This window comes from Panthera tigris, chromosome B1, assembly GCF_018350195.1.
Source record: "Panthera tigris isolate Pti1 chromosome B1, P.tigris_Pti1_mat1.1, whole genome shotgun sequence".
Taxonomy (NCBI): domain Eukaryota; kingdom Metazoa; phylum Chordata; class Mammalia; order Carnivora; family Felidae; genus Panthera; species Panthera tigris.
The window spans coordinates 160,994,021-161,010,346 of NC_056663.1; the positions used below are offsets into that span (position 1 = coordinate 160,994,021).

Genomic DNA, 16,326 nt, shown 5'->3' on the forward strand with positions numbered 1-16,326 from the left:
TTATGTGATTCAGCTAAAAACAAAAATGCTGGGACCTTAGTGTAACTTTAAATTATATATATCATTTATTGAAATATAAAGATCTTCATTTACATGTTTTAAAACAAAAACACGAACGGGGCGTTCTGTAATACATTTTTTATCAGTAGACCCTACCTATTGAGTTACTTCACAAACATTCACCACACCACTGTTTTGGAAACACTTATGTATTTTTCTCTTTATTTTTCTAAAATATAAATTTTGGACATTCAAAAGTGCAACAGTTAATGTGCCTGTGGGGAATATCACAGTCAAAAAAATATCAACAAAGGCAGTGATACAGCTTGTCATAAATGTTTTGGCAGTATTCTCCAAGTCTATAAAGAAATACATATATACATATTGATGTATAACATCATTTTATGTCACGTCCCTCTTCACAAAAATAGGACCGTTTGTACAGATTGGCAGACCACATTTTAAGGACATCATTGATCATTTAAAAAAAAGTCACAAATTGTGTTTCTCAGGCCAGCTTTGATTGTCTTCATAAAAACAGAAAGCAGGAAGGATTGGCAAATTTTCATCTGGGGATTTTGCAGGAGGCCAAAAAGGAAACAAGTCTGTGATACAATGAAAACACTGTTAAAAAAAAAATAAGATGCAGTCACACAAAAACTTAGGTGGGAGTATTCAGTAGGACTGGAACCTGCTTGTCTGAGAATTTTCATCCAGCCCCATGATGTCACACAAAATTCAAAGGAACATCAAAATGCAAAGCACCAACAAAAGAAGGCTGTACAAGGGAGAGTGAGTGATAAACAGAATGCTTGAGCTGTGATTCTAGAAACACAAATGTATTTCAAGTCTAATTGGCTCTACAGAACCTAGTCAGATTTTCTTTTTTAATTGGCCAAGCTGGCTCAGTCTTCACACTTAGTATGAAAAAGGTGGGTAAGAAAGTTGGGGCTTGCACTGAGATTATACCACTAGGTAGTCAAGTACCTTGTTTCTGCTGCTACTTCTTCCAAGGAGCACGGACGGTGATTGCGGCCATCACAGCCCATGTTTCATTCATATGGTGTCAGCAATGAAGCAGAAATGCAGAGAATGCCAATGAACCCACCCCGATCCGTCTGACAGTTTGGATGGAGGTGACAATGTGTCCTGCTATGTCACCCCAAAATTTCAGCACAACTTTTTAGGGTTTTTTTGTTTTCACCAAAATATTAACCTGGTTGTACAGAGACCTGGCACTCTGAATCGCATCATTTCTGTACATGCCTCTGGGGGGCTGGGGGGGGGGGCGGGTGGCAAGTTCAGGTCCCCCATGCAGTAGGGAGCAATGTCTTTACTTTTGGAAAGACCTGCTAAACCAAGATTTTGCTTCCGCAGCCTCAGCTAAGACTGGAAAGTTAAATTAAGGGCAGCAATTGCCACATATATGGCATTAAACGTCACTGACCCAAAGCCAAGGACTTAAATGGTAGGCTTCCTGCATGGCTGACTTCTAGCCTAGTTCCAAATTTCAAATTATCTGTTTCCCATGGCAACTTCCTGTACCCTAAGCTGGTGTTGCCCAAACCTGGCTAATCAAAACAGCCAGGGAGTTTATAAAAAGACAGGCTCCTACTCCTGACCAGACTTAATAATTCAGAAGATCTGGGGTGGGGACCTAGAATCTGGTGTTCCCAGTTGTGATCCCATTTGGGAACCAAGGATCCAGGCTAATGCGCATGCAGTATTCATTAAATAATGCCTTTATGTTCTCACAGTTTCAAACTATTTCTCTTTGGGGTATGAGATGAAAGAAAGGGGGCTGATATTCAAGGCATCCTTCTGACCCTTCTAGGGTTTGTAAAATTTTAAAAACACAGATTTGGGGATCCACCAAAGTTATCACCAAGCATGAAAACGACCTCTGCAAATCCAGTCTTTTTACCGATGATTATATTTTCCACTGGGTAGTAACATGACAAGTCATGTTAGGCATAGGCTTATGCCTTTAGATTGCGAACATTTAGGATTTCGGGGTTTTGTTTCTTTCAAATCCCATTACTTCAGAGGGCAGTTAATTGTTTTTAGTACAACGGATTAGGGAACCTATTCGGCACACAGTTAAAAACACTGACTTCCTGGAAGACACTACTTTTACTGTTCTCTATGTTCAACTAAATTTAATCCACTAAAGCTATTACCATATTTTATAGAGAAACATCGGTTATTTGATATAAATGTCACAAACTGTCAAACTTGTCGCCTACTTAGTAAGAATCTTTTTTTTTAAATTGTGCTTTCTCTGTAGGGAAAACGTGTTACACATTACACATGTAGCATTACTGGTAACAGTAGATTACAATATGAAAATGAGTGGCTGGGCTTCTAAATGACCCAAATCTAGTAAACAAGATTGGTTAATTATTATTCTTTATCTCTTTAACACTAAAAAAAAAAAAAAAAAAAAAAGTAAGATGCTATAGTACCAGTACCTTTTAAGGTTCAAAAGTGGTTTTGCATGTACTTCCCAGGAAAGTTCAACGGCAACTGATACCAGGTTTCAAGCAGGAAGTACATGGATGGGTTGAGTGGTCTCTTCAGAAGTCCAGAGCAGACAGTTAATAGAAATCTAAACACATCCTCAGTTAGAGTTATTTACATAATTACAATGCTGGAGTTTTCTCGCAAATGTAAATCGTGTATGTTGGACTCTCACCAATGCCCTTGAAACACAAAGTTCACCTTCCGTGGCCTATTATTTCCTTGTCCATCTATCTCCAAACTTCACACACCGCTGAGATGCTACTAAAGCATTGCGAGGGCAACGCTAAGAAAGTTCATTCCGAAATATCCCATTCATCCATATTTAGAAGGCTCCCTGAGGCCCTTGGCTGGGAACTTCTCTTTACACATCGTCCAAGTCCTCCTCCCCAACTTTGCATTGCAATAAAGTGGTTTTCTTCAAGGGATCCAAGGTGGCTCCAAGAGTGGAAGGTACCCCCTGAATCTGCCAGTCACAGGAAGCTGTCCTCTACCAGGTCTGAGGAGTCTATGCCAATGTCATCCATCATGTCGATGTCCTCGATGGTTTCATCCTCTCTCTTGACGAAGGTAGAGCTGCTGGAACCTGTCTCAATGGCGCTCTCTTCTGAGGTCTGCGAGCTGGTGGAGGGAGAGAGCAGGAAAGGTTAAGCCCAGGTACAGACCGACGAGACCACGGTTGTGTGACTAAGGTGGCCGCCCCCCCCCCACCAAAGGCAAAGGAGCTCTTTCTGCAAGATCCTTTGGCCACCGAATTAGGCAAGATCCTGCCACCAAGCCAGACAGCTAGTCATCATCTACCACACTGCAGGGGGCCCAGTGGAAAACCAAGAACCCCCAGGTCACCTTCACCCTTCCGCCTTCCTTCTCTCCCGTCAAATCTTTCAGCAGAGTTGCTAACACGCTGCCACGATTCTTTCCCTACGCAGTCCTAGTTGAAAAGAGAGTAAGCAGTGCCTGGTCAAAAGACAGAGGGGGGATGAAATCAGCTGCAAACTACAGCCCAGCCAGTCCCTTGCTGTGAAATTTCCCGAGCACCCAAATGGTGTTGTCGGCATCCGACCCCACGCCCCTGGAATGCCTTCCTCCCCCTCCTCTTTATACCTACCCCCCACGTTCCCTGGCCCCAGTCATGAAGGCGGGTGAAGGCTCCTTACTCACTAGAGTAGCGGCCGAAAGGGAGCGTTCTATCGTCAAAAAGCCTTAGGTCTGGAATCACCCACCACTTAGTAGCTGTAGGAGTCACATGAGTCACTTAACTCCCTGAACTTGTTCCCTGGCTTATAAGATGGGATGACAGGGGCACCTGGATGGCTCATTCAGTTCAGCATCCAACTCTTGATTCCGGCTCAGGTCATGATCTCACAGTTCATGAGTTCGAGCCCTGAGTCAGGCTCTGTGCTGAAAGCACGGAGCCTGTTTGGGATTCTCCCTCTCTCCCTCTCTCTCTGCCTTTCTCCCACTCATACCCCCTCTCAAAATAAGTAAATAAAAACTTTTTAAAAATTACATTAAATAAAATGAGATAACAATAGTACCTGACAATATTCCTATCTATTAGGGAAATTAAATAAGGTAATAACCATAAAGCACTGAGCATAGGACCCACAACATACTAAGCATCCAATAAATATTAGTTATTACTATTATTATTGTTATCACTCAAATCCTTACCTGATTAGGGCCTGAATATCAGATATCAGGAAACTGTTGTTAATTTTCTCACATGTGATCATGCTGTTATAATTATGTAAGAGACAGAGTATCCTTATTCTTAGGAGATGTTCGCAGGAGTTTCAAATGTTTTAGCAAGGAAAAAAAAGTAGGGGTGTGTATGTGGTACATGTATATTTACATATCATATGTTATTAAATATGTAGTATTGGGGCACCTGGGTGACTCAGTCGGTTAAGCATCCGACTCTTGATCTGGGCTCAGGTCATGATCTCATGGTTCATGAGATCGAGCCCCACGCTGGGCTCTGCACTGACAGTGTGGAGACTGCTTGGGATTCTCTCTCTCCCCCCCTCTCTGCTCCTCTCCTGCTCACACATGTGCTTGCTCTCTCTCAAAATAAACTTAAAAAAAAAATATGTAGTACATATTATTATATATTATGTATAGACACAACATAGGTATAACTACATATATATACATATATATGTATATACGCGTATATATGCATATATATGTATAGTTAGATAAACCACACATGGCAAAATGTTAACAACTACTAAGGCTAAGTGGTAGATGGATTCACTCAATCTTTCTGAACATTTAAAATTTCTCACAAGGAGTTTTAGAAAAATAATTCTCCCTAGTCTCTAGCCCGTCATGATTCCCTGTCTTCCTGTCTCTGAACTCTTACTGCCTTATCATTATCCTGCCTTGGATTGCGAAATTTCTATATATATCTTTTTGCCACAAGCAGGTTATCTGCTGATAGGCAGGACGGTCTGCTCTCACCGTGAGGCTGAAACTGTAGACATAACACAGAAACCATACCATTGGCTGGCCAGCCAGAGGAGGCAGTCTCACACACGTGCCCAATAGGGGCTCTCAGCCCTGCTGGCTGTTTTCTTCCCGAAGGGCCAGGCCTGACTCCTCTGCCTCTCCCCCTCCTCTCTAGGTCAGTTCAGTTTCCAGGCAGAAAACTGAGCCTGGCATATAGAAGCCCATGCGAAATGGTCTGCTGCCATCCATCCCAAAGGTGGCCTGGAGAGTTCTTAGAACCTGCAGGGTGACTACACTGAGGTGTCTTTTCACAACCCCACAGATTGGGCCTTTCCCTAGGACTGAGAGTTTCTGTCTCCGTTCTTACTTTGTACTCTACCCTCCCCTCGGCTTACACCCTGGTCCTGGAGCCTCACTGTGAACCCCAAGTCCACTTGGCTGGTCTTGATAACCATGTTGTCCCGACAACCTCTCTCTCTGGGAAGCCAGCCCCAGTTCATGGGGCCCTGGCCAATATGGAGGCCAGAGTCAACCTTTGGAGATGGCCCTAACCCAGACAGGACCTGCATTTATGAGACTGCTCTAGATGCCGTGATTTGGACTAAGGTCCCCTCCTTGGGGGCAAGTTCTACAGCTGAGTCCTACAGTGGAGTCATTCCCCTTGCACTGACTCTCCTGGGCCTGACATGCTCCTCTCTCGGCCAGTCTACCTCACAGAGAGAAGGCAAGGGTATGGGCGTGGAGGAAGCTAACTTCCACAGAGACTCGGCACGAGATCATCCTTGCAGCTTGCCAGGCTTCATGGTGGTCCTAAAGCTGATGACTGGGCTTACTTTTGAGTCCCAAGCCACAGTGCCCATCTTGTGGCCCAGGGCCTGGCTCCTGATATTCCTGACCCAGCAGCCCCAAACCCTCTATAGAAAGCAAGGCCCAGTCTTTCTCATACCCATTCCCCTCCCGAGGCCAAGCCCCCTGAGCCCAAGAAGATTCCACAGGATCATCATGCTTTCCTAGACCTAGAGCATCTCAGCCCTGGGATCCCCCTTCACTAGGATAGGCTGAACTGTGTCCCCCTCCCCTCCCCACAAAACTCACATGTGAAAGCCCTAATCCCCATTGTGATTATCTTTGGAGATAGGGCCTTTAAGGAGGTAATCACAGTTAAATGAGGTCATTAAAGTGGGGCTCTTACCCAATAGAAATGGTGTCCCTGTAAGAGGAAGAGACACCTGTGATACACACACAGAAAAAGACCATGAGAGGACAGATTAAGAAGATGGCCATCTGCAAGCCAAGGAAGGGGGCTGCAGGAAAAATCAAACCTGCCAACACCTTGATCTTGGACTGCCAGCCTCCAGGACTGTGAGAAAACAAATGTCTATTGTTTAAGCCCCCAAGTCTACGGTATTTTGTGTTATGGCAGCCCAAGCTAACCAAGACATTCCCCGTGCTCAGCCTATCTGTGAGGACCACAGCTTCAACTGACCTGGTGTAATCATTTGGGACATACTCTGCACAATTAGAAGACCAAATGTATTGCCCTTCCAGAGGTTCTAATTATCTAACACAACCACTTTCTATCAACTAGAATTGTTCTCTCCACGTAATATACGTCAAACTCTGCATTACAGCCTGGTATATGCCTAGAAAAGTTCTGGGCACCTTTCTTGTGTTATTTATCAACACGACTTTCTTTTTTTAAGTTTATTCATTCTGAGAGAGTGAGAGAGAGCAGGGGAGGAACAGAGAGAGAGGGAGAGAGAGAATCCCAAGCAGGCTCCGTGCTGTGAGTACAGAGCCCGACACGGGGCTCAAACTCATGAATGGTGAAAGTCCCTACAACTTTCTAACTTAATTTAGAAACAAAATCTTTTGGGGTGCCTAGGTAGCTCACTCGGCTAAGCGTCCAACTCTTGATTTGGGCATGATCTCACGGTTCGTGAGTTCGAGCCCCATTTGGGTTCTGAGCTCACAGCATGGAGCCTGCTTGAGATTCTCTCTGTGCCTCCCAGCTTGTTCACTGGCTCTCTCTCTCTCTCTCAAAATAAATAAGTAAAGAGAAAAAATGAAGCAAAACTTTTTCATCACTGAAATATTATTCAGAGCCCCCAAATACAAAATAACCAAATGGATGGCAGATCTGGGGTCAAGGGCTACCACAGATCCCCAAAAGCTGGAGACGCGTACCGCTAAAACAACACAAACGTATTTTTGCAAAGGTAAGTCAGAGCGCTTTGCGCAATCTCCAATCCTCATAACCCATTCCAAAAACAAAAAAACACAATTATACTTTTTTAAATTACCTGGTTCACACCAACAGCAAGGGATGTCACAATCACCAGCCTCCAAAATAATAATGCCATAAGCTTCTGCCTAAATAATTACATGTAGCTAACCAAAAGAGGAAGAAGGGAGAAAAACATCCTCAATGAAGATGGAAAAAGGAGGCACATCACTTTCACCTGCCTCTGTTCAAGGACCCTGCAAAGACAGCGGAGGCCGAAGACACAGTCCCCTCGTCTGGACGTTCAAACCAATGGTTCTAGTCCCGGCTGCGTATTAGCATCGCTTTGGTCGTAAGTTAACGGATCCAGGTAATGATCAACAATGGCTGTTGATGTCACAAAAGGGGAGGCCACTGGACAGCATGCAGCTCCCAACGGAAAGACACAGCACGATCTTTGAGGCACACATGCCAAAAAATCTAACCTGAGTCAGATCAAGCCTCTAGACCACCAGTTTGCAACAAATACAGGAGATAAAGCACATGAAGGCGCACTACGGGATGCAATCAACAAAATTCTGAACGGGAGAACGTGATGGCCAAACGCTCCGGGTCCTTCACAAACACTATGCAAAGTGGGTAAAAAGAGGCAAGACAAATGCATAGGGACATAGCAACTAAAGGCCATGTGTCACTCTTAATTTGCATCTCAATTAGAATAAAACAAATGCAAAATAATACTTATCAGAGAGTCGGGGAGATTTGACCACTGGATATCTGATGCTCCTAACAATTTATTGTCAATTGGTGGGGGAGGGGTGAGAAAATGGCATCGTAAGTTATTTTTAATAACTCCAGTTATTTCTTTCAATAGGGTCATAGGGGGCCTGGGCGGCTCAGTCGGTTAAGCACCTGACTCTTGCTTTCATCTCAGGTCATGATCTCACAGTTTGTGCGACTGAACCCTAGGTCAGGCTCCACGATGACAGCGTAGGGCCTGTTTAGGATTCTCTCTCCTCGCTCTCTGTTCCTCCCCCGTTCGTGTTCTCGGTCTCTCTCAAAATAAATAAACTTAAAACATTTTTTAAATAGAGCCTTTATCTTTTAGAGACCCATGATGGAATATTTACGGGTGAAATGACACGATGTCTAGGATTTGCTTCAAAATAATCCAAGGAGAGTAGTAGTGGATTCATGCATTCTGGCCATGAGTTCATGCATGCTCAAACTGGGTGACAGATTAACTGACAGGTCACTGTACGACTTGAGTCGGGCACGTTACAAGTCTTCCATTATACAAAGTTAAAAAGGAAGAACAAATCAGCCAGGAAGCGCCTGGGTCCCATTCCCAGAGATTCTAACTCGTTGGTCTGGGTGATGTGCATAGATCGGTTTTCTAGTCTCCCCAGGTGATCCGAGCTTACAGCTAGGGGTAAGATCCACCGATGAAGCATCAAATAGCCCAGCTGGCCTCTCTCTCAGCTCTCTCTTCCGTTCCATGACCAGTGCAGAAAACAGCAAGAGAGGCTTCTAGCATCTCAATAATCAGAGTGGCTGCGACAGTCTGATCAAAACACCTGAGGACTCTGGTCAAAGACTCTCCACCCTGCCTGCCCTATACCTCCCCCAGCCCCACGGGGCAGGTATGAGGAGCATCTGGGAAGCATTTACATATGGAAACAGACCCCTCGGAGGCTCTGCCACCGCTCCCCTCGAACAGATACACTGATGTCGCCAGGGCAATGGCTCCCCTCCTTCAGGTGAGCTGGGGGGCGGAGGGGAGCTCTGCAAGAGGCCCTACCTGTGTCTGTTCCTCTTGCCCAGGTCCTCCTCCTCAGGAACAGGGTCGATGTCGGGCAGAGGGATGATGTAGCCGCTGTCTGCACTCAGCCTCTGCTCGTCCAGGCTGCCTTCCCAGTCCTTCAGCTTGTCTTCCTCGTGTTTGTAGGTGACGCCGATGTAGGCGTTGTCCGAGTCCACGCGCATGCGCGCCACGGCAGGGTGGTCGCTCTTCAAGAAGTCCAGGTGAATCTTTTCGTAGCTCTGCAGATATGCGTTTCACGTGGTTAACCAAGTGTCACCCACTGAACTGCAGAAAGGACGCTCAGAACTATTATTTAACCGTCTGTGTTTCCAAGCTACCGCACAGATGCGGGGTTGAGACAACTGAAGGAGAGTCAGCTGTCAACTGTCACATCCCAGGGATGTGGGACACGGGGAAATGACCACTGATGGCAGAGATCTCCTGCCATCCTACCAATGGGATCTCTCATTCTCCTTAAGATACAATGAGCCCCAAGGGCACCTGGGTGGCTCAGCAGGTTAAGCGACTGACTCTTGGTTTTGGCTCAGGTCATGATCTCGCGGTTATTGAGTTTGAGCCCCGCATAGCACTGAGCCTGCTTGGGATTCTCTCTCTCTCTCTCTCTCTCCCTCTGCTCCTCCCCCACTCTCTCGGTCGCTCTCCAAATAAACTTGTTTTAAAAAAGATACAATGAACCCCTTCACTGAGTCGGTAGCTATGACTGTGTCCCCACCCACCTCCATGCACACACACTCCCTTCTCTGGGACTAGCGGGGAGCCTTCTGGTCCCAATACATAGTCTCTTCAGGGCTTGGATGGGTCTCAATAAGAGGGGACAAGGACTTCCACTGAAAGCACCACCCCTGAAACCTTCCTGATCCCTAAACGTTGGAGAAATCTAACTCAAAACTTACAGAACTTGGATCTAAAAAGACTTCATTTTCCAGACCAATTCCAGTCTCTTTCCACCCATACATCTTACTTAACCAGCCAGGGCATCTTTGACTGAGCCACCATTAATTTCCTTTTGCCTTCTCATTGCCTCACTTATGGGAGTTGTAACGGGCAGTGAGATAATCAATAGACACAAGTATTTAACGCCCAGTTCCGCATGCAACGACCTAACGCTGCTCCTCTATGAGAAGGACAAGCAATAAATATGAAGACTCTACATACTGACGAACCTGAATCTTAGAAATTGTATTGATTATACAACTGTGTCTGGGGCTCCTTCACAGCATCTCGGCAGAAAGTTGTTTCATTTATTAACATATCCTGCTTGGCTCCATGAAATTACATTTGTTCCTTTGAACAATGCTTCCTATTCCGCAAAAAACCAGCTGGAGCCACAGATAACAGCTGAGGTTGTTCCTTCCAGTCAGCTGGTGAAAGCCAATTTCACATGGATTTAAGTGCATTCAAATTAGCGATTTAATGGCTGTGGATGCCCTGAGACTTCTAACTGCACGGTAGCTTCAGATACTCGAACATCTGGAGAATAAAGTGCTTACAGGTGTCGTACACTTGAGATAAAAGGGGAGCCCTGAGGAGAGGGGAGGGTTTTCATTCATCGTCGCTACCAGGGGCTGAGGGAGCACGCCATGAAAGCCCTGGCCACTGGATCAAACAATCTTCCTCCCCCTTTGGAAACGTTCCTTTAAAACAGCGTTGAACTGTGCTGCTCACTCGCGTGACTGCCTGCTCTTGACTTCTCCCTTTGCCCATGCCGTTCCACCCAGCTTGGAGGGGCCCAGACAAACCTTCTTATATTGTCCCGGCAACAGATTCTCCACAATCTCACTCAGGTGGTAAAAGGAGGGTCTCTTCTCCGGCTCACTGTGCCAGCACTTGACCATGATTTCATAGCTGCGGAAGCACACAACTCCGAGTGGGCACAGGGAGGAGTGTCAGGGCACCCCCGCCCCACCCCACACGCCCGCTGGGCATGAACGCAAGGCGCACAAGATGGGGAAGGGGCTCACACTTCGCTGGTGGCGTGGTCAGGCTTGGCCATCCGGTACCCGTTCTTGATCTTGTTGTAGAAAGTGGAATCCACCATCATACCAGGGTACGGGGTGCCCCCTGAAAACCAAAGGGAACAACCAGGATTAACGAGCGTGCGTTACACTGCTGAGACACTCGGGGACACATCTGGGGATCCCCACTTGGACTTCTGGTTCTTGCAAGGAAATGAAGGGTTACCATCTCCTTGACTTCACGGGCTTGCCCGGAATCGTAAAGGTAACCAGGACTTCTGGGTTGGTCAAGTCCAGACACCCTAGGCAAAGATGCTACATCTTAGGAAAAGCACACAAGTGTTTTTCAATGTTTCTGATCCCTGGATCTACACATACAAAGCAAAATAGAATAGGAAGAGAAATTCTCAATCACTAAAGCCAAAAAAATTACAAAAAAAAAATCATTCTCACCAAAAATGTTTAATAATTAGAGCAAAAGTCAAAGCTGAGGCTTGAAATATCTAGGTGATTCTCTGCTTTTAGTAGACTGTGAGACTCAGTTAAGCCACACACCGGGATGATGCAGTGACATCCAAGCAGGGACAAATGGGATCGAAAAAGGAGACCAGGCAGGGAAGAAACCCTTTACTACCACATTAAGATAACAGAATTCATGAAACATTTCCGTTTTTATGGCCACAGTCAGAACAAGCTTAGTTTCCTCTCTAAAGCCTTCCAAAACTACCCCCAAACTCCTTCCCCTTTTCTCTTCCATTACAATTTTAATCAGAACCACCCCGTTTATTGCTATGTGTAAGTCTTATCTTATCCGAGATAAACTGTCAGAGGTCAGGGTCATGAATCACTCCTCCCTCAGGGCCCTCACCTGGCAGCACAGGGTACCTGTGTTGTTTGGGACCTGGTGACTGACTAACCCAATGACTAGGAGGCTCTTCTCCTCCAGAGAGATGATCAGGAAGGGGAATCACACTCTTTTCCTGGCCACACTTCTTTTCACCTGAGCCTCGATCACCACTGGTGAGCCCACTTAACCCAAAGACCCCGTGAAAAAGCAGCTGGGGAGTGGGTGTCCTCAGGAACATCTCTAGTGGGAGAAAGTCATTCTAGCACAGCCCAAAGGAGGGGGGGGGCAAAGGCCAGACGTGAGGGTGCAGCCCCCCAAAACTCCTGGCTGTCTGCACGGGCATACTCCTGACACCAGAAGTGCTCAATGTGTGATTTCATCTGCCGCAGTGCCCTTGACTCACAGCAGGTATCTTAACATCGTTAACACCCTGGAGCCTGGAAAACACAGTGTTTCCCTCCCAGTGTTTTTTCCAAAACGACCCAAGCGAGCAGAGACGTCAGGCCCGTACCAAGGGAAAAGATCTCCCAGAGCAGAATGCCGTAAGACCAGACGTCACTCAGCGTGGTGTAGAGGTTGTCGAAGATGCTCTCAGGAGCCATCCACTTCACGGGGAGAAAGGTCTGCATGGAAGGAGGGAGGAAATTAAATCCAGCATACGCACCAATGACCCACAGCAGCGGAAATAGTAGGGGTCCTTTTTGGACTAATAATAACTTGCACTGAGAACCTTGTCCATGTAAGTATCTCCCTGTGTTTTTTTGTCCAGGGCTGTGTTCTCCACCCTCATGAGAGTGCCTGGCACCTGGTGGGTACTCGATAAATATTTCATGAATGATGGATAGTTGATGTGGCCTCTTAGGTCCTCCCAAGGAATAACATTTGAAAATATTTAATCTTGAATGTTTTACCCAAAAAGCGAAAGCCCTGACTGGACCAGTCTCTCCTATTTGCCGGTGTTCCTAGGAACAAAATTCGAAACAGATCCAGTGATCTGAGAACCAATTACATTACTGAATTTTAAGAAATTCATTTCCTATCACTATAAATATGACGTTATGATAATTTTGCAGCTTCTTTTGGGAAGCTGTACAAACTCCAGTGGAAATACTAAGACTGAAGCAGATATACAATATAAAGGAACCACATTAGCATCCTTCAGCCTTCTGAAATTCATGGGGAGATCACAGATTCATCAACTTTTTTTTTAATGTTTATTTATTTTTGAGAGAGAGAGACAGAGCCCAAGTGGGGGAGGGGCAGAGAGACACAGAGACAGAATCCAAAGCAGGCTCCAGGCTCTAAGCAGTCAGCACAGAGCCCAGCGTGGGGCTCGAACCCAAGAACTGTGAGATCATGACCTGAGCTGAAGTCAGATGCTTAACCCGCTGAGCCGCCCAGGCGCCCCAACTTTTTAGGCAGGTGAGAAATAGGCTCCACCAAAGTCCACTGACTTGTTCAGGGTACCTAACGCTGGTCTCACATGGAGCCTGGACACAGACCAGTGGCCTTCTGTGGGTGGGCACAGCAGCCCCATGCTGTCTCACAACTAGTGCAGTGGGGTGATTTGGAATTGTCCCTACAAGTGGAAAATGTATCCTAAATTACTACATCTGCTTAGAGGTAGAAGGGATGGGGAGAAAGACCATCTTTAAGGAAATTGTGCTTCTAAGATCTATTAACTCATAGGGTCGCAACATTTTAGGGGTCACAGACACCATTTGCAAATTTGATAAAAGTTAAAGATGCTCTCTTTGGAAATAAATGCAGGTGCACAGGCACACATGATCTACACATTAATAGCTAACACTTGCTGAGGGCTCGTATGTGCCAGGCAGTACCCTAAGCATTTGACTTAAAGTCACCAACTGAATCACCCAAGGCAACCCAGGAGATGGGTACTATTATCAGGTCGCTGTGACCGATAGGGAAACCAAGCTACAGAATGGTCAAGTCACTTGCCCCAAATCCCCACAGTAGTAAGCGCTGGAACCAGTACTCACACCCAGGCGGTCTGGCTGCAGACTTTGTGCTTTCCGTATTGGTCCCAGGAGCCCATTCATGAATCTTGTGGGCTCCACATTAAAATATGGACGCTGGGGATGCCTTGGTGGCTCAGTCGGTTAAGCGTCTGGCTTTTGACTTCGGCTCAGGTCATGATCTCATGGGATCAAGCCCGGCGTTGGGCTCTGCTCTGACAGCATGGAGACTCGTTGAGATTCCCCCTTTCCCTCTCTCTCTCTCTCTCTCTCTCTGCCCCTCCCCCACTTGCACATGCACACGTACATGCTCTCTTTCTCTCAAATAAGTTGACTTTAAAAAAAATGTTTAAGGGGCACCTGGGTGGCTCAGTCAGTTAAGCGTCCGACTTTGGCTCAGGTCATGATCTCAAGATTCGTGGGTTTGAGTCCTGTGTAGGGCTCTTGTGCTGACAGCTCAGAGCCTGGAGCCTGCTTCGGATTCTGTGTCTCCCTCTCTCTCTGCCCCTCCCCTGCTCATGCTCTCTCTCTCAAAAATAAATAAAACATTAAAAAAATTTTTTTTTAATATTTAACAACAAATATGGACACTGAATGGCCAGAAGCAATGCCTAGTTTCAGAGCTTCAGTGAGGAAAGGTGAGCGAGTCAAACGGGGGGAAAGAGCACGTACGCTGCCTTTGGACACGTAGTTTGAATCGTGCATGATGTCCCTGGCCAGGCCGAAGTCACAGATCTTCACGATTTTGCCTTGCGCCAGGAGGACGTTGCGAGCAGCCAGGTCCCGGTGGACACACTGCGTGGGAAGGGAAGAAACAACAGAGTCTGTCCATCTGCCGCCAGACCACCTCACCCCTGCAAGGTTGGCCACTTCGTGGTGGTGCTTGGGGCTGCCCGGGACACCTCAGGGAGGCTGTCCTGGAGCACAGAGCTCACGGCCTGCAGGCTCTCATCCCGGCCACCCCAAGAAGGAGAAGGCTCTGGAGCAGAGTAGACGCCTGACGAGACCGGACGCCCTGCCACACTTCGGGGAAAGGGAAGGGAGAAGCAGCCGTTGCTACAAGCCTCTGCCAGGCCTACCACGCTCCAGGCCCGGATCTACAGAGAACTCCGTTCCGGGAACATACTCACATTTTTGGAAGCCAAAAATTCCATCCCTCGCGCCACTTGATAGGTAAAGCTCAACAAATCCAGCAGAGTCAGGCCTTCTGAGTTATCGTCTGAAAGGAGGTTTTTGACTTCCGAGTCTGCAGGAAAGGAATTAAGTGTGTTGGTGCTGGAGGACAGCGTGAAACGTCACCCACGGGGGGCTCTCCCACAGGGCTGCACAGGCTTGTCCAAAGAACAAATCTAAAATTATTTTCCTATAGTGTTTCCAGACCTCGCAGGTGGGGATGCAAACCACACAGAGGTTCTACCATTTAAAAGAAGTATGCCTGCAGAAATATATATCTGGTGTGTGTGTGTGTGTGTGTGTGTGTGTGTGTCCATAGGGACCAGTCTAATGGGGTCTCACACATATTTTGTTGTTTGCCTCCTATATTTCTTTTTTCAACCTTAGTTAGCAAGTCACATAGTCACCTTTAAATCTTACATGATGAATACACATGAAGGCCCTTCGAAAAAGTAGCTTTTGGGGTGCCTGGATGGCTCAGCCCGTTAAGTATCTGACTTTGGCTTCGGTCATGATCTCACAGTCTGTGAGTTCGAGCCCCACGTCAGGCTCTGTGCTGACGGCTCAGAGCCTAGAGCCTGCTTCGTTTGGATGGATTCTGTGTCTCCTTCTCTCCCTGCCCCTCCCCCACTTACACTCTGTGTGTGTGTCTCTCTCTCTTTCTCTAAAAAATAAATGAACATTAAAAAAAAAAGTAGCTTCTAAGAATTGCCTGTCTCTTTTCTCGTTAAAGCCACCTTCATAGTATTTGGCTTCTTTCCTGTATTAAAGCAAGCCCCAGTCAGACTAGAGGGAACGATCTTAAAGGTCAGTGCCATTGACTCTGCGTTTAGTTCCTTTTGCAACTTGTCCACTTTGCCCAGTTAGTCCCCTCTGGAAGGGTCCCAGGGTTTTCGAGGAAGGAGGTAATCTAGGCCAGCCGTTCTCATTTCTTTTTGAACGCTTTCAGGCAAGTGAAGAGTAGTGCAACCATTCATATTTTTCCAGCCAGCCAGGAGAAGGCCAGAAATCAGGGGCGTGCCTGCCAACAGGGCCCGGGCTGAGCATGAATCAGGTTCCCCCGACATCTGGAGCCAGGTCCAGCCTGGGAAGCAATGTAAACTATTTTTAACAATACCGGAGGGGAGAGGAAGCACTGTTCTGACAGCTCTCATTGGCTAATCTTTTAAAAGGGCTTGGAAATTCCCCCATTTGGCAATGAGGAGTGAATGGAGCTTGGAACTGCAGCAGTGGAAAATATCCTCATGTATGGAGCTTTGCAAAACAAGCACATTCTTTTTTTAAATGCATTTGTACCTTGCACTGAAGAACCCCACAAGCATGCAGAGCATATCAGTGATTTACAAAAT

At 46.5% G+C, this 16,326-nt stretch overlaps 1 protein-coding gene across 2 annotated transcripts in view; it reads right to left on the bottom strand.

The window, feature by feature from the left end:
- Positions 1–612: 612 nt before the first annotated feature.
- The window catches only part of PDGFRA (platelet derived growth factor receptor alpha), a 50,199-nt gene continuing 34,485 nt past the window's right edge, over positions 613–16,326 (bottom strand). For both annotated transcript variants that reach the window (XM_007075881.3, XM_007075882.3), the window contains exons 17-23: positions 14,935–15,050; positions 14,477–14,599; positions 12,337–12,448; positions 10,985–11,084; positions 10,763–10,868; positions 9,000–9,241; positions 613–3,141 (exon numbers count right to left, since the gene is read on the bottom strand). In XM_007075881.3, coding sequence (XP_007075943.1) covers positions 2,994–3,141; positions 9,000–9,241; positions 10,763–10,868; positions 10,985–11,084; positions 12,337–12,448; positions 14,477–14,599; positions 14,935–15,050 — 947 coding nt within the window. In that variant the 3' untranslated portion in view covers positions 613–2,993. The remainder of the gene's footprint in view (positions 3,142–8,999; positions 9,242–10,762; positions 10,869–10,984; positions 11,085–12,336; positions 12,449–14,476; positions 14,600–14,934; positions 15,051–16,326) is intronic.